Source organism: Manis javanica, chromosome 14 (assembly GCF_040802235.1).
Source record: "Manis javanica isolate MJ-LG chromosome 14, MJ_LKY, whole genome shotgun sequence".
Taxonomy (NCBI): Eukaryota; Metazoa; Chordata; class Mammalia; order Pholidota; family Manidae; genus Manis; species Manis javanica.
In genome coordinates, this window is record NC_133169.1 from 49,555,356 (window position 1) to 49,582,093 (window position 26,738).

Here is a 26,738-nt window from a genome sequence, read left to right on the forward strand (position 1 = left end):
GCCTTCCAGTGAGACCTCGCTCTGGGTTAGACCTGGTCAGGTCTAAAGCCCTGGATGAGAGGGCAGGAAGGAGGAGGGTGTCAGTGGAGGGAATGAGCTCTGGAGTCAGCTGGGCCCCCTCAAGACATCCCCTGGCACATGCAAGTTCTTGTCAAGCCGCATGTCAGGGTAGGAATCAGGTCTGTCAGAGTTGTTGTGAGGTGCTTAGCGGCAGGCACTTGGCTAAATGCTTGACAAACGTCCCTGCAGCACCATGTGCAGTTGGGTCCCCAAGGAAAGCAGCACCTCCCTGCTCAGTGTCCCTTATCCCTGTGGGGCAGCGGTTCCCGGAGGCAGCTCCCACTGCCCAATTTGGAAGGGAAGGCCCCTCTGGAGAGCAAGAGAGACCCCCATGCATCCTGCTCAGCCGGAGAGCTGGGAGCTGGAACTCGGCCGCGCAGGGGCTGGCGACATGTGGTCAGAGTCTTGGGTGGTGAAGGCTTTTTGCCAAGGAATGTTCTTCGGATCTGGTCCATGCCCTGAACCCTAAGGCACCCCACTACTGGGCCAGGCAACCCCACGCGGGAGGGGGACAACAAACCCCAGGGTGCTGAGGATCTAGAGCACACATCTGACCAAACCCCAAGCCGGACGCTGAGGAAGCACTGCACCAGAGCCAAAGCCCTGAGGTACTGACCCCCGGCCCAGCCTTCCCGATGATAAGGAGAACCTGCGTCAGTGCAGAAAATGATTCTGTGTCCCTGAAGCAGGGAGGCTCCAAGGAGAGCCCCCCACACCCAAACTGGGAAATGTCTACCCTGACTCAGGATGAGTCATTGAAAAGAAAACAACATGGGAAATCAGGGAAGATTCATAAATACCTTTAGCGACTTATCAGCAGTAGCTAAAGACCACACTTGTAAGGAAGGCTTACACCCAGCAGCAACATTGCACAAGAAAATGACACAAGCGAGTTTTTGCAAGGAAAAAAACAGATTCTAGGAAACAAATTAATGACGCGAAGTTGAGACAGTTGGCAATAATGATAGAAAATATGCCAGGGTTCAGAAAATAATGGAAAGCAACCATGTGAAATCATACTTTGCAATAAACAGGAAAAAAACAGGAGGAGGGGATGGATAGAGAGGCAGTTAATAAAGACCTAACAGGTGGATAACTGGTGTCTTCAAGGAGAGATCAGAACAAACAAAACTAAAAAACTGTGTAGCTGTAGCAGAGTTCTGTGGTGGCTAGCCCATGGCCTGAAAATGGCTTTTCTAGTCAAGCCCTCCCAGTTCTTGTGTGAACTCACAAATGTAAACAGTAAGTTGTAAAAAAAGGAATAGAGAGGGGAAATGATGGTTTAAAAAAAAGTCAAAGAATGAAAGAAAGGGTTTAAAAGATGGAATAGGAGAAACCTGTCCTGTATGGAAGAAAAACTTGAATTGAAAATCCAAAGGTTCACTGAATAATACTTCTGAAGAAAACTCAACACCAGAATACATCCTGGTGGAATTTATTGAATGCCAAGGATGAAAAAGGGTCTTTCTATCATCTAGGCTGAGGGGAGCAGAAAGACTTGTCCAGAAAAACCCTCAGGTGAACCTTAGGCCTTTTCCTCAAGTTTCTTGTTCACCAGCTACATACTAAGAAAATGCATTGGTGACTGAGGCAGCCCCATTCCTGAGCCGCAGGGTCGCCAGGGGGGTCCCTCCTGCACAGTGTGTTGGCGGGCAGCAGACCCGTACAGGGACATGCTCCTAGCTACACCAGAATGAGCCCAGGATGCCAGAATTTTTTGGGGGGGATCCCCTAAGAAAATCAGGAATTTGAAGTGAAAATGCAAATTTTTAAAAGTCAAATCTTTTTCTAATACAGTGTGGGTCAAACACAGCATGGGTGTAGCCCTCTAGCCTGTGACCTCATTGAGTCTAAGCCAGTTGGGAGTGCCTGGAACTGTTTCTGGGTAAAGAAGGGTTCATCGCCCGTTTGACATAAAGATCAAAGCCGGTTTCATGATCTGCAAAGCTCCGTGCGAGGTCAGTTTGGTGGATGCTTACCTCCGAAACAGAAATGCATTTCCTCAGGTTTAAATTGTAATCATGGCAGACATCTGCTCTAATCCCCGAATGTGAGGGCTAACAAGCATCTCTGTAGGAGCAGTTTGCCAAGAGTGAAGCTGCCGGACTGGTTTCCTTCTTATCGGACTTGAACTTCACTTCTGCACAGCATTTCTCTCTTGACTAAATTTTTCTTCCAGAATTTGTTGTCATCCATAACGGGATCATCACCAATTACAAAGACCTGAGGAAATTTCTGGTAAGAAACATCCCCTGGGGAACATCTAAGTGGAAGGATATTGGACTTCCCCAGAAACTTTTCAACCAGCTCATTTCCCTCTGGAAACAAAGGCAGGAGCTGAGGGAGACCCACTGTGGGCCACACCACCGCGTTAGACCCAAACTCCATCCCCGCTCAGCGGCTGCCCCAATCCTGCTGGAGGAGAGGGCAGAGCATCTGCATTCTCCTCAGGGGCCATTGCAGATTTGCAGAATCAAAAGAACGTGGACTTTCTTTTAATAAAGCGTCTGTGCTAAATAGCACATTGACTTCATATGCCAAACGAAAAGTGGGGTGGGGAGGCAGCCTGCAAACATCTAAAATATGAAAAGTTGTGGTGTTGGTTGGGATGTGGGTGGATTTGACTCAACAGATCTGATCATTTTGACTTGTTTTGCAATGTCCAGATTAATGGCAAGGACAAGCTTCTGCGGAGGGATGATCTCAGGGAATATTTGAATGACTCAGCTGTGTCGGGCTGTGTGATTCTGGCAAACATCTCTCATCCCTTCCCATTTCCCTTGCTTTCAGTCTTAAGTCCCTCTGAAGGCAGATCATGGGGGAGGAGAGGGAGCTGGCCGGGCTGCATTGCGCAATGACTGTTCCCTGACACCCTGTGTCCAACCAAATATTCCAGGAAAGCAAAGGCTACGAGTTTGAGTCAGAAACAGATACAGAGACCATTGCCAAGCTGATTAAATATGTGTTTGACAACAGAGAAACTGAGGACATTACGTTTTCAACACTGGTTGAGAGAGTCATCCAGCAGTTGGTGAGTTGCAGGTCCCACCTGTCAGTCGTGCCTTTGTTCTTTCACTTCCATAGGCATTTGTTAGGCAAATTTGCACAAGTCCCTGAGGATTAAAGATAGCTCATCTTCAGCATCCTTGTAGAATTGGGAGATGTTTGTGAGGTTTGTGTACTAAACATCAAGTAGAAAGTGTCTTGCTTTATTTTAACACTTCTGGAATTCTGATCAGCCTTCCAATCTGTGCCTTCTCATGATGGCATGTTGTATACAGGACCTTGGCTGTGGCGATTCACACTGTCATCTGGTCGGTTGACTTGTGTCTGCTGTTAGTTAAAGACTCGAGATGCACTTAACTGACGTTGGAGACTAAAAAGTGTAGTGTTTCCTCCTGTTTAGTGAAGCAGTTATTTGTCACGCAGGAGAAAAGCCCAAACACCCTTACGGAGCAGAGTTGGAAGGAAGAGGAAACAGACAGGAGGTGCAGGTGTTTAAAAAATTGGGTTATAGACGATGCAAAGGGATGGCCCAGAGGAGATACCAGATCAGGTCTGTGTGCTGAGGGGAATGACCCAGGAGAAGAGAGACATTGGTAATGTCCCAGAGGACTGGACCCGTGGAACAAAGTTCTTGAAAATGAGCACATGCTCGGGAGGGGGTCTGGCCAAGAGAAACCCCCCTTACAAGAGGGGGTGGAGTGGACCCAGGCCCTGTGTAGGGCTGCAGACCTCCCAGAGCTGGTCCAGTGCCATCCAGTAGCTCCTCCAAAATGGGGACAGGGCTCTGGGCTGCGAATCCAGAGCACCCGGGGTCAGAGGCTGCTGCAGGTCCAGTACTGGTTTAAAAAATATCACCCTTTTTGTTGTTTCAGAGTCTTTTTTTTTAAAGTAAGTCTACTGTCAAGCCCTTTGCCCTAGGACTCCCATTTTGGGGGGTCATGATTTAGAGAATGTATTTGTAAATAAGGGCCTGTCCCATCTGTGATGTTCCATACAATGTACTGTGTAATGTACAGTCAACAAATTTGGTTTTGCATCCCCATATTTTATCTTTTCCACTTGTGATTTTAGATTTTGGAAATACCTCTCCAGGGAGGGCACTTGTAAACTTCAGGGACTTCTCTTACCTAAAGCAACACAGTGCTCTTTTGGGCAGAGAATGGAAAGTGTTTCGTTTTTGTTTTTAATTCAGTCCCTTCATTTGGAGCAGTTTGAAAGGCCCTTAGAGGCCTGGGGACACTAAGTCTGGGTCCCCCTGGCTGTGTGGCTGGGTTGGCAAACTGCCCCTAGCACACTGGCCACATTGGGCTGTGGTTCTGCCCAGGGTTCCAGAATGTGGAGGATTGCACATGGGAATCCAGACTCACAGCTGCTTATACATAACCAAAGTCTACTAGGTACTAGGGTCTTGGTAAATTCATATAGGCGGTCAGCATATAGGAAAGAATTTTGCACTGAAGATTAAATAGAACATTTGGGGCCTTGGGCCAGATTCTAGCTCTGGTCGCACACACCAACAAGCCGAGGTGCAGCACATGACAGTCATCGCCATGGAATAGTAAGAAGGGCAGTAATGCCAGCTCTTGCTTCCATTTGGTGTTTGAGAGGGCACACGCTGTGCCAAGCACTTAAAATGCATGAGCTCACAGATGCCATACAAGGTAGGACCGTCCTCACTCCATTCACCAGGGGGCACGCAGAAGACTGAAAGTAGGATTTGAACCCAGCTCCTAATGTGTGTGGCACTCAGCAGGTCACAATGGGCCCTTCAGTCCTCACAGGAGGTACTGTCCCTGAGGTGCAGCATGGGACCTCTGTCCCTGAGTCTCATTTCCAGAGTTTCTACCTGCGCCAGCCTGCCCAGGTCAGCGCGGAGCTGGAAATTGCTCCTCGTGGGCCTGGGCAAGTGTGGTTTGTGGTGCTCACGATGAAATCCATATGCTCTGGCCTTCGGTTCTCCAGCATGGTGCTGTGTCTCGCTTTCACTCTGCACGGGCTGTCCTGCCTTGGCCACCGTGAGTGACCCAGGACTGCCCCAGGAGGAGCTGCCCTGTCTGGGGCGGTAGCCCAGCTGCAGAGGCCCAGCTTAGCCAGAGCCAGTCCTCCTCACCCTTCTCTCCTGTGTTTGCAGGAAGGCGCATTCGCATTGGTTTTCAAGAGCATCCACTACCCAGGAGAGGCAGTTGCCACAAGGTGAGGCAAAACTCATTGATGTTTCAGAGAAAAGGAAACCACTTCACTTGCGGCCAAGGGAGGAGCACGGCCTCTGGCAAACTGGGAGGTACACTCTTGGAGAGATACTGTGGCTTAGCCATGGAGAGTGTACCCCACAGAGGCCCTGCAGCCAGAGCCTCTGAGTTTTTAAAGAGAAGCCAGGCGTTGGGTTTTTATTTGGAAGCTACAGATTTTTAGAAGTTGGCAAATCCAAATTAAAAATAAAATTGTACAGTGAGGGCAGGTTCTGGGTTCAGGTCAACTTCACAGACTTCTTTTAGGAAAAGCGTGGAAAACATGAACACAAACTAGGAATGAAAATGAACATCGACTTGAATTCAGTAAAAGAAGAAGCCTTGAAGGACCAGTACTCAAGCTTTATCACCTCTATACCAGGGGTGTCCTGGCGACCAGACGCCCCTCTGTTAGAGCCCTGTCCATCCAGCCATCTGTCCGTCCAGCCATCCAAGTCCACCCGTCAACCTGACCACACATTCATCCATGCATCCATCCTACTAGTGCTTGTTGAGCTGCGCTGGGCCCTGGGACCTAGTGACACCTGACCTGGCCCTGCCCTTCAGGACTGGACAGCTGTGCAGGAGGACAGAGCAGGGCAGGGGCTGGCAATGCTCTGTGCCTGAGGCTGGGGCAGTGCAGTGGGAGCCTGAGTGGGAGCAGCTGTCAGTCTGGGGGAGGCGCAAAGGGCCCATGGTGAGCGTGGCACTCTGAGGTCCCAAAGCTAGGCCAGGATGGTGGGGTTGGGGGCCCTGGTGGGATGTGCTGCTCCTCTGGTCTCAGAGTGCTCACTGACACCTGTGTAACAGGCCTGGGGGACAGTGGAGAGCACGGGTGTATGGATAGTGAGCTGAAAACCGCGAGGGCTGTGGGGACTAAGGATGTGGGCAGGGCCCGGATTTGCAGGGCCTAAGGTGCCCTGTGGGCTGCAGGCTTCTGAAGGCACTGGGGGCCATCGAGAAGGCTCCTGCAGTCCTGGGAGACCAGGCCAGAGGGGGTGATGCGGTGCTCTGAAGACTGCCAAGGTATCTAGGCAGGGAATGATATGAAAGGAGTGTGGTTTTATTTTTTTCTAGGATAAGAATTAATTTACCACTTGGAATTTACTTCAAATTATAGAATCATAAAACATCCATTGGTCCTTATCAAATTTAGAACCCCCTCTTTAAATCTGATATTATCATAGTATTACTATTTAAAAGGAATGCAGAAAAAGACAGGGTGAAGAAGCCATCTATCTTTATTTTTCTGAATTGCCTGTAACTGGCTGCTCTGTAACCTCTGGGGCAGTCTTTGTGCTGTCTGGGGAGCATCACATGCCACAAAGTCCAGGGAAGCTCCATCAACAGCTATAGAGTTTGGGGGAGACATTTGCCAAGAAAATTTGATGACCACAGTACTTTCTCACTGTCATGATTATAAAGACTAAAACTGATTCCCCAGTGGACCTAAAACTATGTCTCTGATTTGCTTTGGACACAATACAAGATCATCCAGATTGTTCAAGGTGCTCACAGCACTCCCTTCAGAGCCACAGACTATGTCCCCCACTGTAAAGAAGTCAGAAGTGGGGTCCAAACAGGTCAATACTGGTGGGAAATGAGATCTGTAATTGTTGGGAAATATTTAGGGCCTGTATTCAGTCAGGATAACTGAATATATGGGACCTGGACTCAGGCTGTTTTAACAAGTAGTTCGCTGACCTCAGTTGGTAGAAACTGATTGAAGTAAAATATTACCCCATGTATTCTAGTTAATGTGTTTGAGACAGCCTTCTTAAATTGTCTTATTAAAATCATCTCTTACTTGCCACACACACAAAAAAGAAGCAGTAACTATGTAAGCAGATGGAGGTGGCAGCTAATGCTGTGGTAATTTTGCAACATATAAATGTATCAAATCAATATGTGTACCTTAAACTTATATTGCAATAAAGCTGGAAAATAAAAAGGTAAAGATAGCTCCTACTTACAGAGTAGGTGCCAGGATACATGTGATCTTGAACTTAAAACAATAAGCTTCCCTCTGAGTACACTGAAAGTTTCCAATGAACCGTGGTAGTGGTGATACTAAAAAAGACATTCTTAGTGTTTTCTTATTATTAGGTCAACCTATAGGGGAGAAAAAGAATGTATCATTTAGTAACTACTGGAAGGTTACTGTCTGGGTTCTGGCTGAGTTACAGGTCTAGGGTTGAGTTATAGAAGTAAACTGCTTGTCCTGCTGCATACACGTGCTGAATTCGATGTGCATGCTATAACTGGGAAGAGTGGGCAGTGAACTAGGTTTGGGAGGTGGGATGCCGTTGAAATCATGGACTAATGCCTTAGCTACATTAGCTGCAGGAGTGCTGGGCCAGAAGGAAGGTCCATGAAGAGCTTTCCAGCCTTCTGCAGCCGTGTCGAAACCAGGCTGTGGGAGAGGAGCCCTGAGCTAGGGTCAGGTACAGGAAACCTCCAGGGTTCACCTTGTGAAAATCGCCGTCCCCATTGTGATGGAGCCAGCCTTGTGCAGGGTGAAATTTCATACATGAAGTGCCACTCAGGCCACAACAGAACCACTCCTGAAAGAGCCCTCCGTGGCCTACAATGTCCAATAGACCTGAAGCCAGTTAGTGTAATGCCCCCTAAAGGTGGAAAACAACTGAGCTAAGTGAAAGGGGTGGGCAAAGAGCATCTTTGGCCAGGTCCCGGGCATCAAGGGCTCCCACTTTAGAGATGGGCAGCAAGTGGGGGCCAGGTGGAGACCCTGACAGGGCTGCAGTAACTCACAGCCTCTGTGTTCTAACCCTGTGGGTCATGAAAGTAAACTGGGATTCTCTGTTAGCCTGTTGTCCCTGCTCCAAGCCGTGGGAGTGTATTCCTGCGGCCAAGGAGCCCATTCAGTGGGACCTCAACAGGACAGTTTGCCCCTGGGAGAGGGCTAGATGCCAGGACCCATCCTCAGTGCTCAGAGGGCATCCAGCCCCACCGCGGGGTGTCTGGGTGGTGGGTAACTCCTTTCCCTCTCGTCCCTACAGGAGAGGCAGCCCCCTGCTCATTGGAGTGCGGAGCAAATATAAACTTTCCACAGAACAGATCCCCATCTTGTATAGGACGCGTAAGTTCTTCTAGAAGGCCTTGACCAGGGCAGCTGTTGCTCTTGTGCAGGCAGCCCCCCTGTAGGGGGCAGGATGCCTTCACTGTTCAGGGACCCACGTGCATGAGGCTCCAGTTCCAAAAGGTTGGCACACAAGTGAGACTTGGCTCCATTTTTTCAGAAACTTTTTTCAAACACGTACACAAGTTGAGGGAAGAGCAGGCTGTTCTGTTATATAAAGGCGCCCGTGCCCTGATTCGCGGGTTGATTGAGGGTTGGTTGGTTTTGTTTGCAGCCGTTAAATGCTCTCCCAGCAGTACTGTGCTATTTGGGGATCTTTTACACAATTTGGCTGACGCAGCCAAAGCTAAAAATTGCAAATTTCTCCCACACATATTCAAAGGGGAAATTGGCTCCTTGCTTCATGTTATTCAAACAAAAGAGTTTAATGGGGATTTGTGATGCTTTCCTTCATTTGCTAGGCAATTTTGAGAATGTGAAGAATATCTGTAAGACAAGGATGAAGAGGCTGGACAGCTCGACCTGCCTTCATGCCGTAGGCGATAAAGCAGTGGAATTCTTCTTTGCTTCAGATGCAAGGTAGCTAAATGTGTTTCTTTTCTTTCTTAGGGTTATGAAATCAAGAACAACTGGTGAACACCACCATTTCTTACTTTTGCCCCTACCTGAGGTGTTTTCTCATGGATGGCTCAGCAAGGGGCGGGATGACAGCAGATTTAAGCTCTGGGTGACCCTCCCCAAGAAGCCTTAGGCAGTGAGCACCTGCGTGGCCCTCAGCCGCAGCCCTGGTGGCCGAAGGCCAAATCCATGGACCTGCACCTTGGGCCTGCACAAAATAATTGAATTAGCTGCCACCATTTTGAAATTGGGAGATTTCATATAAAAATCTGATTTCTAGTTTTTCTGGAAACCAGCAAATCTGAGCATGCTAGGCTGTACCCCGCCTGGCCACTGGAAAGCTGTTCCCTTAGCTGGGCCGCTGCCTCCAGGCACAGCCCCAGGTCTGCCTGCATTCCAGTTGCTTTTGCCTGCGCTGACCATTCATAAAAAAGCCAAGATCGAGGGTGTGGGCCCGGTGGATCCCAAAGTTCATGTTCTCATCAATACACAAAACAGTAATTCTGCAATTTGAGAAAGTTGGCTTCATACCCATTTTAGTAGAAAAAAATGTATACACACAGTCAGAAGAAAAAGTGCTTTCCTCCTGAAATAGAAAACCACCAAACATACCACCACTGTACCTCCTGCATCCTCTCTCCTGTCTCCTTCCCACCAGCCTCTAGGATGGCCTTGCTGTGAATGGCAGGGCAGGGGGTGGGGGGAGGAACTCCAGGAGAGGCCTCGTGGGACACTGGGAGTAATAGAGATCTAGAGCCCAGGCTGCGAGGCCTGTTCAGCCCCCAGCCAGCATGGTACTTAACGCTTACAGTAAAGAACAGTGATTCCCAAACTATGTTCCTCAGGGCACCATTTCTAAGATAAGCTAGTACTATTTCAGTGACTCTAAGACACACAACCATTTCATAGATTTTCACATTTATAAGTGGCCTCTGGCAATTATAATTTGCTAGCATTTTTATTTCTTAGAAATATATAAAATATCTGTGATCTTATGTTCAATGTTACCTTATAGTCAATGAAATATGGCAGATGTTTCTCAAAAAAACAAAACAAAAATGATGTGAACACCTGAAAGGAGATGAAATAATTATTTGTAGGCAATACAATACTTCTAAAATCCAACTGAAAGGCTGTGAGAACTAACACTAGCGAGTGGTCAAAGATTCAAGGTGTAGAAATCCGCATCCCAGAAGCAGCCGCTGGGCAGGGTTAGGAGGGGAGGCAGCGGCAGGGAACACCACATTCACCTCATTCCCTCTATCTCCTCACATGACTAGCACAGCAGGCTCGCTGCAAGACCCTGTTGCACAAAAAAGGTAATCTGTTTACCACAGCAGAAGAAAACATGTTTTCATCCTTTAAAATAAAGTTTAATAAAAATAGGACAGACCTCATTTGCAGAAGACTACAAAAGTTTACCATGAGAAACAAGAAGAGATTTGAATTAAGGGAGAGATTGGTAAAAAAAGGCTTAATATTATTTCTTTTAATTAACTGGTCTACAATTATTTTAATAATTAAAAATTATTTTTTAAAAGATACTGAGTCTCCTTATACTAATCTGTAAATTTGATGCTCTAATTAAAATCTTCAAGATTCTTTTGTGTGTTTAGGTTTTTGAACTTAAGAAGTGATTCTATAATGTATGGTGTATAGATGAGAAAACGCATTAAAAAATGAGAATGACAGGGTGACCCTCCCAGATAAAACGCATTAAAAAATGAGAATGACAGGGTGACCCTCCCAGATAGGAAGGTGCATGTAGAGCTTTTATAAGGACAGGCTTTTCCAGGATGACCCATTCTAACAATGACAATAAACCTCTGGTGAAGGCGCATCCATCATCTCCCATTTTACAGTGAGGTAAGGATTCCATATCAGGTTGGTCCAACTCCCACGCCAATGGTCTGAATGACAGATTAGACTGCCATCCACTGTGCGGCTAAAAATAATAGCTACACTTAAACACACAGACACACACATACCCATAAATACAACCACACGGATGAAGCACTGCCAGGAAGGCCGTACAGAGTAAGCTGTGTTTATCTCTTGGAGACGGGATCAGACCACTTTCTTCCTCTTATTTGGTTTTCTACTTTTGAAACCATGGGTGTGTATTGTTTAAAGCAACTTTTTCTGGTTTGGGGGCATTCTGTTCTTCCCTAGGGTCTGTCTGAAGACACCTCTCAGAGAACCGGAAAACTTGATCGTTTCTCCCTTTGACTTTGCATTGGGAGTTTTAAGTGTTCATTTTTCTGCACAGGACACTTGGTAGAATGAGAGTTTTTTTCTACTGTGGTCCTCTAAGCACTACCTTTGTGATTTTTACATCTATGGGCCACCTGTGCTGTTGGTTATCTAACTTTCTTTTTCATTTGCCAACTTTTCTAACTTAAATGTATTTTTCAAAGAAACTTTCCATTGCAATCTCAAGGGAAAAATTATTATTACTTTCCACACAGAGAAAGTTATAACAATAAGCAATGTTCCCCTACTTCATTGATGGACATATTTTGTAGTTTTCTACTTTTTTCTTGCATTCTGTGTGGTGTGTGTGTGTGTGTGTGTGTGTGTGTGTGTGTGTGTGTGTGTGTGTTTTAAGAAACTGAGTCATTTGTCCTGAAGTTACCCACTGTCTGGGTTTTGCTGAGTGACTCCTGCATGGTGCCACTGAACATGTCCCTGTGTCCACTGTAGTTCCTGTAAACTAAAGTCTTAGAAGCGTGATCTTCTTCAGGTTTGATATTTTGGCAAGATTGCTTCATAGGTGGTGGTATATCCTTCCATCAAGAGGCACTTGGATCTCACTGTCTGTCCTTTTGTGCTGCTGAGCTTGTTCAGGGGCTCAAGCATCACCAGCCTTGTCCAGTCCATCGTAAAGCTGCTCTCAGCTTCCACTGCTTGGTTTCAGCAAGCACTGGTGGTCCTGGATCAGAGTCATTAATGATTAGGAGTTCATGCATCAATTAGTGTGATTCTGTCATTCCTTCTTTACTAGCTAGATGCCTTCCAAAAGGAGAAACTTACCTTCATAAACTATGTGGCTATTCTGAAAGATAGGTCATTTGGAAAGGCAAGACCAACATTTCACACTCGCCCTGCATTGGTTCCTGAGCATTCTGCACCGCTCTGCAAAGGCAACACGTCTGGAAGGAAGCAGATATAAAAGGACGTCTATGAGATTCTTGGGGGAATGAATATACTGGATATTTGATGATTTGAAGGAATAACTATTAATTTTAGATGTCATAATGGTATTATAGTAGGTTAAAGAATAATCCTTATCTCTCAGAGACATAAGCTAAAATGTTTACAGAGGAAAGGGTACGATGGCTGGGACTGGCTTCAAAATAATTCTCAGGGACAGCAGGAAGGGGTGAAGAGATGCTCATGTGTGGTGTCCCTGTCCTTCCTAAAGTGCCCTCCAGGGCTACTGATACAGACCCACACTTGGGGAGCAGAGGGACTGTCATCCAGTAATGGTCGAGGGCAGGCTCCATCTGTGACACCTGTTTTCCTTACCCCAGTGCTATCATAGAACACACCAATCGGGTCATTTTCCTCGAGGATGATGACATCGCTGCAGTGGCTGATGGGAAACTCTCCATCCACCGGGTCAAGCGTTTGGCTAGTGATGACCCATCCCGAGCAATCCAGACCTTGCAGATGGAATTGCAACAAATCATGAAAGGCAGGTGTCCTCAGAGGGTCTGTGGTCACAACTTCAGGTGCAGCTGCTCTGGAGGGAGCCCCTGAGACTCTCCATCCTGGGGGGGTGCCATAGCCTGCCTGGCCAGCTCCTCCAAGGGAGGCCTCTGACTCCACCCAGGAGCCTTGTCTCCCTGCTTGCTCTTTCCCTACTCTCTGGGACACAGTCCTACATCTGGGCATCATTTCTATGGGAGGGAGGCCTGCAGTAAGGGGGTGCTCTGGATCACTTTCTCTTGGAAACCTGTCTCCTTGTACCTCTTCTCCAAGGGCAGCCTGGGTAAACTTTTGAGAGTGAAGCAGAGCCTCTTACCAGAGCCGGCCCCACCTACTCACCCCCGTCCCCTCTCCACTCCGCCCGCCCTGGCTGCCTTGCTGTTACCCAGCCAGCCACGTGCTTGCTGGCCCAGGGGTTGTCACAATCATCTTCTCACAGGACTGGCTGCCTCTGACCAGCTCCCCTGAGACACTGCCCCCTCAGAGAGCCCTTCCCTGATCCTGAGTCTGCGGTGGCCCCACACCCCCCTTGTCATTTTTGTTTTGTGGCATTCTTTGCATGTGTCCTCTGCCAAAGGCGGCAGGCAGGGAACACAGTGATGTTTGGCATCATGCGCATGTGTGTCCTGGAGAACATCCCTACCCTGCCTGTATTGGGAACACCACGTGTCAGGGGCCTTAACATGCTGTGCCCAGATGGTCCCTTTGACGACACCCAATTCCATTCAAATCAGGGTCTAGAAATGTATACATGGCTGAAAAGGTTTTTCTTTAATACAGAAGCTGGGAGGGTGTATGTTAAAAAGAAAATGTTTAATTCATAATTACCTAAGCAGATGGGTTTTATGAAAGTAAAGCATTTTACTTTCTTCTGGCCTTGCTAATAAGAGAGGAGCATGTCCCAGGAAGATCAGTCACACATTTTTGCTTGCATCCTTGCCTCCCTGGGGCTGCAGGGTCTGACATGTAAACTGGAGACAGTAATCAGACCTGACCTGCTTCCCTTTCACTTGTCACCATGAGCATCAGGTGGGACAATACCTGGGGTTGCCTTCTGTGATCTTCAGGGCCTTTGCATGTGTCACTGTGGTTAACTGCATAACAGGCCCTGATTAAAAATTTTAATCATCCTGATTAAAAGTTAAGCAGTGCTAATGTAACTACATGATGGTGATGTTTATTTGACCAGGTAACTTCAGTGCATTTATGCAGAAGGAGATCTTCGAACAGCCAGAGTCAGTTTTCAATACGATGAGAGGCCGGGTGAATTTTGAGACCAACACAGGTAATCCGTGTCTGCACCCTGGGCAGATGTGCAGTCCACCGTGCAGTCCTGTGTCAGGTCAGCATTAACCCCTGTGTGTGTGCCTTGCAGTGCTCCTGGGTGGCTTGAAGGACCACTTGAAGGAGATACGGCGATGCCGACGGCTCATTGTGATCGGCTGTGGGACCAGCTACCACGCCGCCGTGGCTGTAAGTGCAGTACGCTGGGCCCTTGGTAGTGCCCGACGGGGGGTAGTGACAGTCTAGGACAGGATGCTTCTTAAATGCGGTCATGCACTTGGCCTCCAAAATTTGTGGTGCCCATAAGCCAGCATAAGAGCTGGCACCCAGCCCTTTCTCCTGCAGTGTGGCCTGCAACTACCTGAAGTCCCCTCTCCACCTGGGCGTGGAGGCACCATTTCACACACTGTCCCTAGGGGCCCAGCAGCCCATATCTCTATAGTGTCCATGACTGACTTTGGTCTCCATTCTGGTTGGCTTCAGACACGGCAAGTTTTGGAGGAACTGACCGAGCTCCCAGTGATGGTTGAACTTGCTAGCGATTTTCTGGACAGGAACACGCCTGTGTTCAGGGATGACGTTTGCTTTTTCATAAGCCAGTCAGGTAAGGGATACAGGTGTGTGTTAGTTCCTCTCAGGGCTCTGTCCTCTGGTTAACACACTATTCATCTACCTTCCTTCTTCATCTGGTGAAGTTCTCTGCACATGGACCATGTGCCATGCTCTCTTGTGCCCAGGGACAATTAACACTCAGAGCCATCACTGTCCCATTTGATGGGGAGGACCATACAACCACAGCTTCTTCCTCCTCCTGCCGTTCTAAGTTCAGGACTTAAGGGAATACTTACCAAGGTGCTCATAAATATGCGTTGGGCTTAATTTAGAGGAGAGAAAGTTCTTTAAAATTCTAGGGGTTGATAGTCACTTCGAGGACTGTGTGGATGCTGTGCAGTCCCCATCCCCACACTGTCCATCAGGGAGAGGCATGGAAAGACACTGCTGGGTGCAGAGTCCAGGGCACCCTCAACAAATCCTGCCTGGGTGCCATCCTAACACTAGGCCTGGGCATTTGGTCCAGCCAAGCCAGGCAGAGGGTTAGGGAAGTGATCCACGGCAGTATGTTCAGAGGCCCTATGAGCTCTAGGATGCTATTCTAAACATTTAATTATGGTAAATTCCAAAGCTCCATAAAGGTGGAGAGATTCACAAAAGGAGTCACCTAGCCTCAGTAGTGACCCTCAACAACCCCTCCCCTCCACTGGGTTGTTTTGGAGTCAATGCCAGACATCATGTTACTTCATCCATATATACTTCATAATCCATATGTACACCCATAAATACTTCTAAATAATAAAAGAAAAACAAAGTTGTGATGTCAGTATCACAATGAAAACATTAACAGCAATGCCCTAATATCTACTGGGACTTAACAGTATGCTTCTATTTTATACTTTTAATACCATTTCCATTTCAATGGCAAACTTTAAAAATCTAACACAGACACAGTCACTATCTGACCGATCACCTCGCACCCAGGAGCTGTAATGTGACTTTAGTTGCCAATGTTGGCGTTGCGTGTACGATCCCATCCAAACCTAAAAATGTCTCATGAGTTGGTGGGAGCCACCAACCAATGACAGCAGAATTGGCTTTAATGGGAAATCATGCTGTGGCACAAAGGGGGTTTAAAGTTTCATTCTGTTCAGCTCTTTCATTAAGTTAAAAGAATACTGTATCAATGACTGGGAAGCAGGGCTGATGGAGACAGAGCCATCCTGTTCCCACCTCCAAGACCCAAGCCCCTTCAGCGCTGAGGAAGAGCCGCACAACATCCCAGGGCGCTACCTACACATCTGAAGAGGAAAAGGGAAGTGGGTGGTTTAGTTAGCACTGGCCTGCCTGCAGGAAGAGCTGGGAGAGCCACGGCCAAGAGCAGTGGCTGCGTGGACACTGAATGAGTTTGATGTTGTGGTCAGGATTGTATTTGCTTAGGTGTGAGCTCTTCAGGGCCTACAAACATTGGGAGTTTGTGCTGGTTTCTTTGTGAACACAGGTTTAAGTAGGTTTACTATAAAAATAATTTGAGGTCACCCTGGGAGGCTGCAAGAAGTGTTTTCCTTCGAAACAAGGTTTGAGAAATGCCATTTAGGGGCACTGTCTCTTTTTAAATGTTAAATCTCAGCAAGTTGTGAATGAGGCAGTGAGGAGGCCTAGGGGGACACTGGGAGCCAGGCCCACTTGAACCGTCCCGGCTCTGAGTGGCATGGCCTTGAGCAAGAGAGGCATTGATTTCCTCTGTCTCTGAGGCACCTCATCCTCAGCGGGAAATGGGGACAGTGTGGCCCCCATGGAGTTGCTATGATCGTTCGGTGAAGCAGTGGGTGAGAAAGTGCTCTCCGCAGAAATAGAAGCAAAACTTGAATCTAAGAAACAACCACAAAAATTGCTGAGTGTGCATTTTCCTTTCTGAGCACAGCCGGCCGTGTCCGGGCCCCAGTTTTTGCTTAAGAGGAGAGAGTAAAGGAGTCTGGAGGCGGGGGCGCTGGGGGTTAGAGCTGGCAGAGCCACGCGCCTGTGAGCACGGCACTGAGAGGCAGGGCCCATGTGGCAGGCGAGACGGCTGACACCCTCCTGGCGCTGCGTTACTGTAAAGACCGGCGGGCGCTGACCGTGGGCGTCACCAACACTGTGGGCAGCTCCATCTCCCGAGAGACTGACTGCGGGGTCCACATCAACGCGGGACCAGAGATCGGCGTGGCCAGCACCAAGGTAGAAGGAGCCGTGTGTGCCAAGGGCAGGTGGAGGGGAGGCCACTGGGGCCCAAGGACCTGCCTCCTGTCCCGGCTCTGCCAGCACCACCATCTCGTCACAGGCGTATACCAGCCAATTCATCTCCCTGGTTATGTTCGGTTTGATGATGTCCGAAGACCGAATTTCACTACAAAACAGAAGGAAAGAGATCATCCACGGCTTGAGATCTTTACCTGGTATGTTCCAGACCCAAACTTTCCTTACTTTCAAATCCTTATTTTCCTTATCTTCAAAGTGGGCTCTTCTTGGTTGCTCTGTCCCATAAACGAGGTTGTCCATCACTCCTCTCCCAGCCCAAATCTCCCTTCTCACCACTAAGTGTCTCCAGAAGCTCTCCCACTGGGCCAAGATTAGAGTCCACACTCCTCACCAGGCCTGGAGCTCAGTGTGCTGGGCCCAACAGCCTCTGACCTCATCCCATGCCCTCCCATCCCTGGGCCGCCTCACTGACCTCCTGATCTTCAGCAAGCCAAACTCTTTCCACCGTAGGGCCTTTGCACTGGCTATTTCCTTACAGAAACCCTCTTCATGCAGATGGCTTCTCATCCCTCAAGTCTCAGCTCAAACGTCACCTCCTGGGGCCCTTCCCTGGCCACCCTAACTACCTACCTGCCCCAGTCTCTATGAAACATTAGTCCATTTCTTTTCTTTGTAGCACATGCCATGATCTGATATTACCTGTTCACCAATAGACTTGGCTTGTACCCCCTAACTGACATCTCAGCCCAGTGAGCATAAAACTCTGTCTGTTGGAATTGCTGCTGTTACCTGGTGTCCAGCCAGGCCAGGCATACAGTAGGTGCTCAGGAAATACCTGAGGAGGAGCCTTTTCCTGTCCCAGACTCACAGTGTGACCAAACTTTCCTCTTTTGCTACTGGGCCCCGTCTGTTGTAGTCAGTGAGATACAAGGTCTGTCACATTCATTCATTCATTCATTCATTCACCACACATGTGCCAGAGCCAGCTGTGTGCCTTGCCTGGGCACCATTCTGGGACTACCAAGATGGTGGTCACTTGCACTGTAGGGAAGGAAAGGACCTGTTGGGCTTTCTTTGGGCAGCCCTTAGAGTGTGCAATGGGACAGAGCCCATGGCTGACACAGAGCCAGCGCTGGGGGCAGGATGGCCCCAGAGCTGTGGGGCAGCCTTTCCCAGAGACAGGCTGGCACAGGCTCTTCCCAGGGAGCAGGGAGCAAGCCCCAGAGAAGGCAGTGAGGGAAAGCCACCATCCAATCCTGCAATGCCTAGGGAACCAAATCTGGCCAAGACTGCATACTGAGAATGTTCTGACGAGGAAAGCATTCCTAACTTGAAGCTGGCACAAGCAGGACCCCATTGTGATGTCGAGCAGGCATATCCCAAGATGTGGCCCTATTTTGATAGTAATACCTTATCTATAATAAATCAGACTTGTTTGCTTTTTTTGCCACGTGGGCATTTGCAGAGGCGGGGTAGCCACCGCTGGTGCCTTAGCAGAGGCACCAAACCACTCTCATGACCCCTGTGCTCTTCCCTACCTCATGCCCAGCGTCACTTGAGAATGTCCCTAGTGATGCTGTAAAATGCATTGGTCTTAATTAAATTGCAACCCTTCTAAAAATACTCTCTGTGTCGAAATGGGAAGCCTGGGTGAAGCACTTCTGCTACACTGCCAGGTACGATTGTCCTGTCCCTGAGAAGCCCCTGCTACTGTTTGAGTGACATGCTGACTTGGGCACTGGGTGGACATTTTCCGAAAGGGCAACAAAGTTAGCCCGACCCTTCAAGAAAAACAACGGACAGTGTTAGTGTTACCAATGATAAATGCTGAGCTTTGCAGAGAAACAGGATTTTGGAAAACCTAGAACCATCAGCATGTGCTTGACCACTTCCCTCCATTTAAATGACATCTGCCATGGAGTCATGATGATTTTAACAAATGTAATTTTCAAAGAATATTTTATAATGGGATGTGTCCATTTTTAGAAGGTGTGCGTAACTCAGTGAATTAGTATTTTCCAAATGGCCAAGGCATCTGGTTAAAAAATTATGCATGTGTAAAAAGACCCATCTAAATAATTACACAATAGACCAAGAAATTCTAATATAACAAGGTAGGAAATGTAAATTGATACTATTTCAGATTTCACATTTGCAACTACTCTTCTATGAATGACCACTTCTTGAGTTTGATGTAGTAACTAATAAGAACATTCACAATTCTTTGAAAAAGTTACTGAAATACTTCCTTTTCCAACTACAAATCTCCAGGAGGCTGAATTTTCTTCCTGTGCTTCAACAAAAAGAACACATCACAACAGATTGAATGAGGAAGTAGATTTGAGAATCTTTCATTAAAAATATTTGCAAAAATGTTAAACAATGCTACTCTTCTAATTTTAAAAATATATAATGGGTTTAATAATATATAATATTATTATCTTTAAATGAATGGATACTTTTCTAATATTTTTTTCTTCATACCTAATCTGGTATAACCCACACAAACAAAGGCTCTTAGGGATTCCCAAAAATTTTCAAGAGTGTAAATAAGTTCTGAGACCAAAAAGTTTGAGAAGCACTGGTCCAATTTACACACATAGCAAGTGGCCTGGGTGAGGAACAATCGTTTGGGGTATCAGCTCTGGTCGGCTAGCTGGCTAGTCAGCCTCTCTGAGCCACAGTTGCCTTACCTGTAAAACGGAGCTAGAAACAACACCCCTACTTACCTTACATGAATGCAGGAAAGTATGAACACAAATATGAATTACCGTCCCAACAAAATGCCAGCCAGCAACCCATTATTGCCTGTAACGTACGATTAAAATCCTTGTAGACTTAATGCAAAGAAACTAAGTGTGCCAAGTGATGTGAGTTTCAAAACCGTGTTCTATACCATGATTTCTCTTTGTGAATCTTTTTCCAAAATCTGCACGACTGACTCTCCCGCTCTGCTGCGTGCGTGACTTAGAACTGATCAAGGAAGTGTTGTCGCTGGACGAAAAGATTCACGACCTGGCCCTGGAGCTCTACACGCAGAGGTCGCTCCTAGTCATGGGGCGGGGCTACAACTACGCCACGTGCCTGGAAGGGGCGCTGGTGAGGCCCCTCTGCCCCACCTCCACCAGCCCCGGCATGAGGCAGGAACCACTGGGGAGGGCAGGGCAGTGAGCAGGGGACAGGAGGGCTCAGGGACCCGCTGGCCACCCCGTGAGGCAGCATTAGCTCGGATCAGGTGTTCCCTCTGAGGATTCTGAGATGGGGCCCCCGATCTCCTGAGAAAGGGGACGGGCATCCTTGGGTGATCCCCCGAGGCATCAGCCTACACCAGGCTCCATCCGGGATATCCCTTTCACACCTCATGAGCATCTTCTACCTGGCTGGCAGTTACTGTCTGCATTTTACCCAGGAGGAAGCTAAGCCTCCAAAAGGTGCATCTTGCTGTGGGAGAGAGTGATTAGTCTGACATTCAAACTCAGGTTCCTTGCTTTTATGCACGAACACAAGCAGCCTGTATGAGGGTGGAGGTGGGGCTGGTGCAGATCAGAATTGCTTGGTGGGAGTCTCTGCAGAATTCCCTGTTACCCCTCAAACTTCCCGGGAGAACTAAGATCCTGCAGGAATGAGCTTTGAAGGCCTTGCCTTTTTTAAATCCATGAACTGGCTGTTTGGGGCCCTCTAGCAATAAAGGTCTGGTCCCACCCAGGGTAAGAGAGAGTTGGTGGAGCCCGGGCAAGTTACCATGATGACAGGGCTACCAAGAGGGTGGACAGTGCTCTTCAGGGAGCTGAATCTGTTGCTTCTCTACTCACTGTTGCTGTTCATGGATGGGAATGCTCAACCAAGGTGACTGGAGACAGTGTCCCAGGTGAGGCAGGGCTTGGTGCCCAGGCAAAGGAGCCACCCATAACCCAGCTTGGCTCCCCTCCTCTCCCTATGGGAGCAAGGGGACCTTCTTTCCCCTCCTCCCCTACCTTCCCCATTTGAAAAACAATGTTTGTTGCAAGTGGTTCACCAAAAACCTCAGAGAGCTTCACAAGTGGTGGGATGCGGTGGGCGCAAGCCATAAGTTGCCTGACCCACAGTGAGCTCCAATTTCCACAGTCTTCCAATGAGATTCTGACCCCGCCCAAAGGAAGCGAGGGGCTGGACATGCTGCTTTGCAGGCAGCACGTAGAAGCAAGGCCTGGGTGGGGTCCCCGCACAGTGCCTCCCTGTCCCCATGCCCCTGCTGCCTGGGTGGGGGTCAGCTGAGCGCCTGAGTGCACTGGTGAAAGATGCACATTCAACAGCATCTCCAAATCAGTCTTTGGGGAAAGAAAGAAGCTTTTAGCTGCTGCTGGAACAAGTCAATGACCCCTCTGTGGTCACTTGGGGCCGGCACTCCAGCTGTCGGTGGCCTCCAGGGTGGAGGCACACTCCTGACAGTGTTCCTTGAGGCAAATAAATAGTTCCAGAGAAGCTGAGAAATGTTTTTTTCATTTCTCACAGTGATGTGAACTTAATGGTAACTGAATAGAAATGGATCTGCCTAAACATGGGGGAAATGCCTATATCAGCCCAGTGTGTATACTTTTCTGGCTGATAGGTACATTGGAGCAACCCTTTGGAAGCTATTAATGGTTTGGAATTGTGGGAAATGATTAATCCTTTAACTGAATGAAGGAATATCTAGGCAGAATACAATGCCATTACTACAAATTATAGCTGCAGGAAGGTCCAGGGGCTGGCCACCGAGGGGGAAGGGGGAAAGCTACATTGATACTGACTTGTCCATCCAAGAGGGGTAGCTGCACCTGCGGCTGGTATCGGGACACAGGCTGTGCACTGGGCCTGGTGCGTGCTCTGGGCACAGCCAGCCCTCTCCCTGGCCCTGGCCTTGCCAGCTGCCCTGGTGCTGTTGGCCTCTCCATGCACCCGTCTGCTTGCAGCCTTCCACTCCCTGCCTCTGGCTGCTCTGTGGCAGCCCATCTGCCCACGGTCACCCTGATCCTACTTCGTGTTTCCCCAGAAAATTAAAGAGATAACCTACATGCACTCAGAAGGCATCCTGGCTGGGGAGCTGAAGCACGGGCCCCTGGCACTGATCGACAAGCAGATGCCCGTCATCATGGTGATAATGAAGGACCCTTGCTTTGCTAAATGCCAGAACGCCCTGCAGCAGATCACAGCCCGCCAGGTGAGGGTTCTCAGCTGGGCTGATGGCCCTCCCTCCTGTTCTCTTTCACATAAACCCCCCTTACCCACTGTCTGCCAGTGGTTCTGCCAGTGAGTGTGTGACATCACCCTCTTTCCTGGGCCACCTCCTGAGTGGAGCAAACATTCAGAAAGGGGCTGGCCAGCCTGGGACCATGCCCACAGCCCCTCCTCAGCAAGGTACAGTGACCCAGGTTGCCTGGAGCTGTTCTGGATCCCTGGGGGCATGGGAACCTGAGGAGGTATGCCTGGTGGAGAGCCCTGGGGGCAATTCTGATGCTAACAACCCAAGTCAGGGCAGATTTCACAGGTGGAGGGCATGGTTCTCCTCAAGATGGCCTTTGCTTCAGCCGCTGGCTGCCACTCAGATGCTTCCAAGCCACCCACATTTCTGTCCAACTGGATACAAATTTGGGAGTTCCCACTACCCCTTCAGGTTTAGTAATTGCCTAGAATAGCTCATAAAACACAGGAAAGCATTATATTGCTACTACAGTTTTATTATACAGGACATAGAGCAGGACCAACCAGAAGAAGAGACACAGGGCAGGGGTCCCCAAATTCGAAGCTTCTGTGTCCTCACGATGCTTCATCCTCCCTGTACAACAGTGCGCATCACCCAGCAGGGCCTTGTAGGAGCTTCTGCCTTCTACCTCCGGCATCCAGCATTTTTATCGGGGTTTCATTACATAGGCCCAATGGATTGAATCATTGGCCAGGTGATAGAACCCGATTCCCAGCCCCTCTTCCAGCCCCAGAGGTGGGAAGCCAGGCTGATGCCACGTGGGTCAGAGCCCAGCCCTCTAATCAATGGGGCATCTTCCTGGTCTGCTCAGCCCCCACCCTGAAACCATCTAGGATCCACCAGGAGTACCTCGTTAGCATGAACTCAGGTGTGGTCTCAGGGACCCGCTGTGAAAAACAGTCACTTGGGAAAGCCCTGCGTTTGGAGGGAGGTGCCCTTGAGCCAGCGGCTGCCACATCTGACCCAGCACCATGGTCAGAGAGAAGTCATGACACAAACCGTGTCACCTGGCTTAGACCCGGTGGCTCCCCACCAAACCCCAGTGACCGCAGGTGTGCACCCTCCAGCCCCTTCCTGTTTCTCACTCACGCCAAGCTGACTTCTGCCTCTGCACCTTGGCAGGCTGTCTTCTCTTCCCACATGCCTTCAGAGCACTGGCCTCTCACCATACAGGTCTCCATCCAAATGTCTCCTCTTTAAAGAGGGCTTCCCCGCTGTCTCTCAACCATGTTACCGTATTTCTTGCCTCTGTGGCGTTCTTCTGAAATTCATCATGATCTGTTGGTTTACTTGTTTGTGTTCATTTTCCACCACTCAGCTGTGAGCCCCACTAGGGTAAGGAGGGGGTGTGCCCTCACCTCTGCAAGGCCCACCAACACTCAACCAACAGGTGCTGAATGGAAGTGGCAGGGTGATGATCACCCTCCCAGGGAAGGAGAGAAACTCACCCAAAAGCATTAACGCTTCATGCTCTTCACAAATCATTCACATCGCCTCCCCCATAATCCCAGCAAAAACAGAAGTTTGCTGTTATCACTGCATTAATGTTAATTTCAGAGACCCTGCTGCGTATAAGGGGACAATCTGCATTTTGTTGTCCTATTTCTCTGCTTTAATTTTTTTTTCCTCGAATGACTTTTTGTAATTTGTTTATTTAATTTTTAAATTGAAATATAGTTGAAAAGCAGTTGACATACAGTATTGGTTTCCAGTGCACAACATAGTGATTCAGCAGTTGTGTACATTGCAAAATGCTCACCATGATGAGTGTAGTTATCATTTGTCAACGGAGAAGGATATTACAATATTCCTGACCATACTCTCCATGCTGTAGTTCTCATCCCAATGACTTACTTATTTTATAAATGGAACTGTGTACCTCTACTTCCCCTTCACCTATTTCACCCATTGCTCTCTCTGCTTCAGGGTCGCCCAATTATACTGTGCTCCAAGGAGGACACTGAAAGCTCCAAGTTTGCGTATAAAACAATCGAGCTGCCCCACACAGTGGACTGCCTGCAGGGCATCCTGAGTGTGATTCCGCTACAGCTCCTCTCCTTTCACCTGGCTGTGCTCCGAGGATACGACGTACGTCCAAACCGGCACCTAGCCCAGCCAAGAGGAAAATCGTTAACAAATTTAGTATCTGATTCCAGTGCATGTGAATTTTTTCCTTGTGCTTGTAAATTTTTAAACAGTTTTCAAGATTTTATCAAAGACGAAATGTTGCATCTTCCTTTTTTATACAGGCATACCTTGCTTTATTGCCCCCTTTTTTTTTCACTTGGCTAATACTGTGTTTTTTACAAATTGAAGGTTTGTGGCAATTCTGTTGAACAAGTCTATTAGCACCAGTTTTCCAAAGTATTTGCTCGCTTTGTGTCTGTGTCACATTTTGGCAACACTTGCACTAGTTCAAACTTTTCCATTATGGTGATCCATGATCAGTGATTACAACTTGTTGAAAGTTCAGGTGATGGTTAGATTTCTTAGCAATAAAATGTTTTTAATTGAGGTATACATTAATTCTTAGACAAAGCATTATTGCATACTTAATAGATGACAAACAATACAATGTAAACATAACTTATGTGCACTGGGAAACCAAAAGATTCATTTTACATGCCTTATTATGATAGTCACTTTATTGCAGTGGTCTGGAAGCAAACAGCTATATCTCCAAGGTTTGCCTGTATGTAACAAGTATTTTTTCACATCTTGAACTTATAGTAAGCAACATTTAACTGTTGCACAGTATTCCACTACGATCTTATAACATGGGTTTTAACAATTACCTAGCCAGTCTTATTTAAACTGTTTCTAATCTTTTGGAACAGTGCATAAATAACAACTGCTGTGAACATCTTTGTGCATTTCTCTTTCTCCCATGTTTGAGATTTGTCTTTAGTCTAGCAAGTGACTAAACGTTTTGAGAGTCCTCACATATATTGTCAATGTATGTTCCAGAAAAGAACCAATTTACCAGCTCATCCTCCAGTATGTAAGAACATCCAGTTCATTGTGCAAGAATAGGAGTTTTATTACAGTTTCATTTTGAGAAGCTTTTAAAAGTGCATTAACAATGCAAAAAATGAGATAGCAAACATCTGATATATATCTAGAATTGACATTTGCTAACATTTTTTCATATTTGTTCCTTCCCTTTTCTTAAACATTATTATAAGTGAATAAGACATTGCAGTTAAAGTTGAAGCCTACTTTATCAGCCATCCCAGGTCACATTTCCTTTCCGCAGCCCCCACACTAAGCTAAAAGGCTTTGTGGATTTTCATCAATATTCTAACAAGGGAAGTGAATATTTAACAGCACAAACTGAGGTAGCTGTTTAATGGCACAAATCATATCCTTTTAATAGTGTTAGCATAGCATGACACGTCCATAAATGTTCATTGAATGAACTAAACATTATACAGTGAGTGAGAATCTGGAGTAAGGAACCACTTCCAAGATGCAGGTATCAAGAGCTCACTGTTACAGGTGATCAGGCACACCTGTCTGCCTGCCATCCGGTCCACCAATAACAGACTTCATAATATGGAGTGTGGCTGGCATCTGTGGGGTCTTGAGCAGCTACTTTCTATCGTTTCAGGTTGACTTCCCCAGAAATCTGGCCAAGTCTGTAACTGTGGAATGAGAACAACAGCTTGAGGAGGCCATGACCACCTGCAGTGTGGTTCAAGACCGGTCCCAGCGACGCCAAGCAGGAAGATCAGCCAGCATTCTGCATGTTCTGAGTAGATCCCAGTAGCGCTTGACAGCTTTGATGTGCCTTTGTACCCAAGTGCTTTGCTTACAGCAGATACTGTTTCTCTGTGTCCTGAAGTTGCCAGAGGAGAAGGGAATCATTGTTTACACATGGGATCAGAGCAGACTTTTCCACTACTGTGCAATAGAGATACAGCTCTTTTCAGAGTTACTGTGAACCTTTTTTAACCAACACTAGTTAGTTTTGAGAAACGAAATATTTATAATGACAATTGTATAGCTTCTAAGTTATTTTTCTAGTATGTGGCTTTCTGTAGCCAAGGTAACACCCAGACCATGCACCCCGGCTACCTGGTGCCTCCAGGCTCCCAGAGGTGGCATTCATCTCAGCAGAAGGCCTTGCCCCTCTGGACTCCCCCTTTCTTGCCCTCTTTTGGCTGCTCCTGAATCCTCTCCTAACACCAGGGAAGCCCCCTCACCATCTCTTATGCTGTCTCTTAAGTCCCATCGAAATCTCAGCATCCTTCTACAGTTTCTTGTCTAAATCCCTCCAACACTCCAACTTGTGTTTAATCTGATCGTGAACCTTTTTAAGCCCAGCCAGAATTTTGGTCCCTACTGTTGCCCATTGCAAACAGATGGAAACATCCCATGCAAAGTAGTTTGAAGCAGGCTACCTTGCCCTCTATTAAGAGCGTGCACTATCATGTACTATGCAATTTTAAGACAATAAAGACACTACAATTTTTTTTGTCTTGTGCATTTAGGTTTTTGTTAATCTCATTCTTTCTGTGTACTTGGATTTCGAGAGCTCCTCAAAACAGGGACTCAACAGTGTCTGGTGGAAGCAGCCCTGTTTGCTCATTAGCCACTGGCACTCCTGAAGCTGCTGGACTGGCCTCCGCTTTCCTGTCGTTATTACTTGTATTTTCTGCTCTAATTGGGAGATGTCCTCAGTTTGCTCACCCAACCTGTCTACTGCTAAGATATTTCA

At 47.6% G+C, this 26,738-nt stretch overlaps 1 protein-coding gene across 4 annotated transcripts in view; it reads left to right on the forward strand.

Annotated features, from left to right (window-relative positions):
- GFPT2 (glutamine-fructose-6-phosphate transaminase 2) overlaps positions 1 to 26,493 on the forward strand; it is a 41,576-nt gene extending 15,083 nt beyond the window's left edge. Inside the window, exons 6-20 of one of the 4 annotated variants that reach the window (XM_037002006.2) lie at positions 2,240 to 2,298; positions 2,957 to 3,091; positions 5,198 to 5,259; positions 8,315 to 8,394; positions 8,856 to 8,973; positions 12,546 to 12,709; positions 13,913 to 14,008; positions 14,099 to 14,196; positions 14,491 to 14,611; positions 16,619 to 16,776; positions 16,880 to 16,994; positions 19,769 to 19,896; positions 21,809 to 21,976; positions 23,945 to 24,106; positions 25,629 to 26,493. In XM_037002006.2, the coding sequence (XP_036857901.2) occupies positions 2,240 to 2,298; positions 2,957 to 3,091; positions 5,198 to 5,259; positions 8,315 to 8,394; positions 8,856 to 8,973; positions 12,546 to 12,709; positions 13,913 to 14,008; positions 14,099 to 14,196; positions 14,491 to 14,611; positions 16,619 to 16,776; positions 16,880 to 16,994; positions 19,769 to 19,896; positions 21,809 to 21,976; positions 23,945 to 24,106; positions 25,629 to 25,673 (1,709 nt within the window). In that variant the 3' untranslated portion in view covers positions 25,674 to 26,493. Of the gene's footprint in view, positions 1 to 2,239; positions 2,299 to 2,956; positions 3,092 to 5,197; positions 5,260 to 8,314; positions 8,395 to 8,855; positions 8,974 to 12,545; positions 12,710 to 13,912; positions 14,009 to 14,098; positions 14,197 to 14,490; positions 14,612 to 16,618; positions 16,777 to 16,879; positions 16,995 to 19,068; positions 19,246 to 19,768; positions 19,897 to 20,503; positions 20,666 to 21,808; positions 21,977 to 23,944; positions 24,107 to 25,628 lie in introns of those variants that run through there. The other 3 variants (XM_073222039.1, XM_037002008.2, XM_073222040.1) reach the window with 3 other exon arrangements.
- Positions 26,494 to 26,738: the final 245 nt, after the last annotated feature.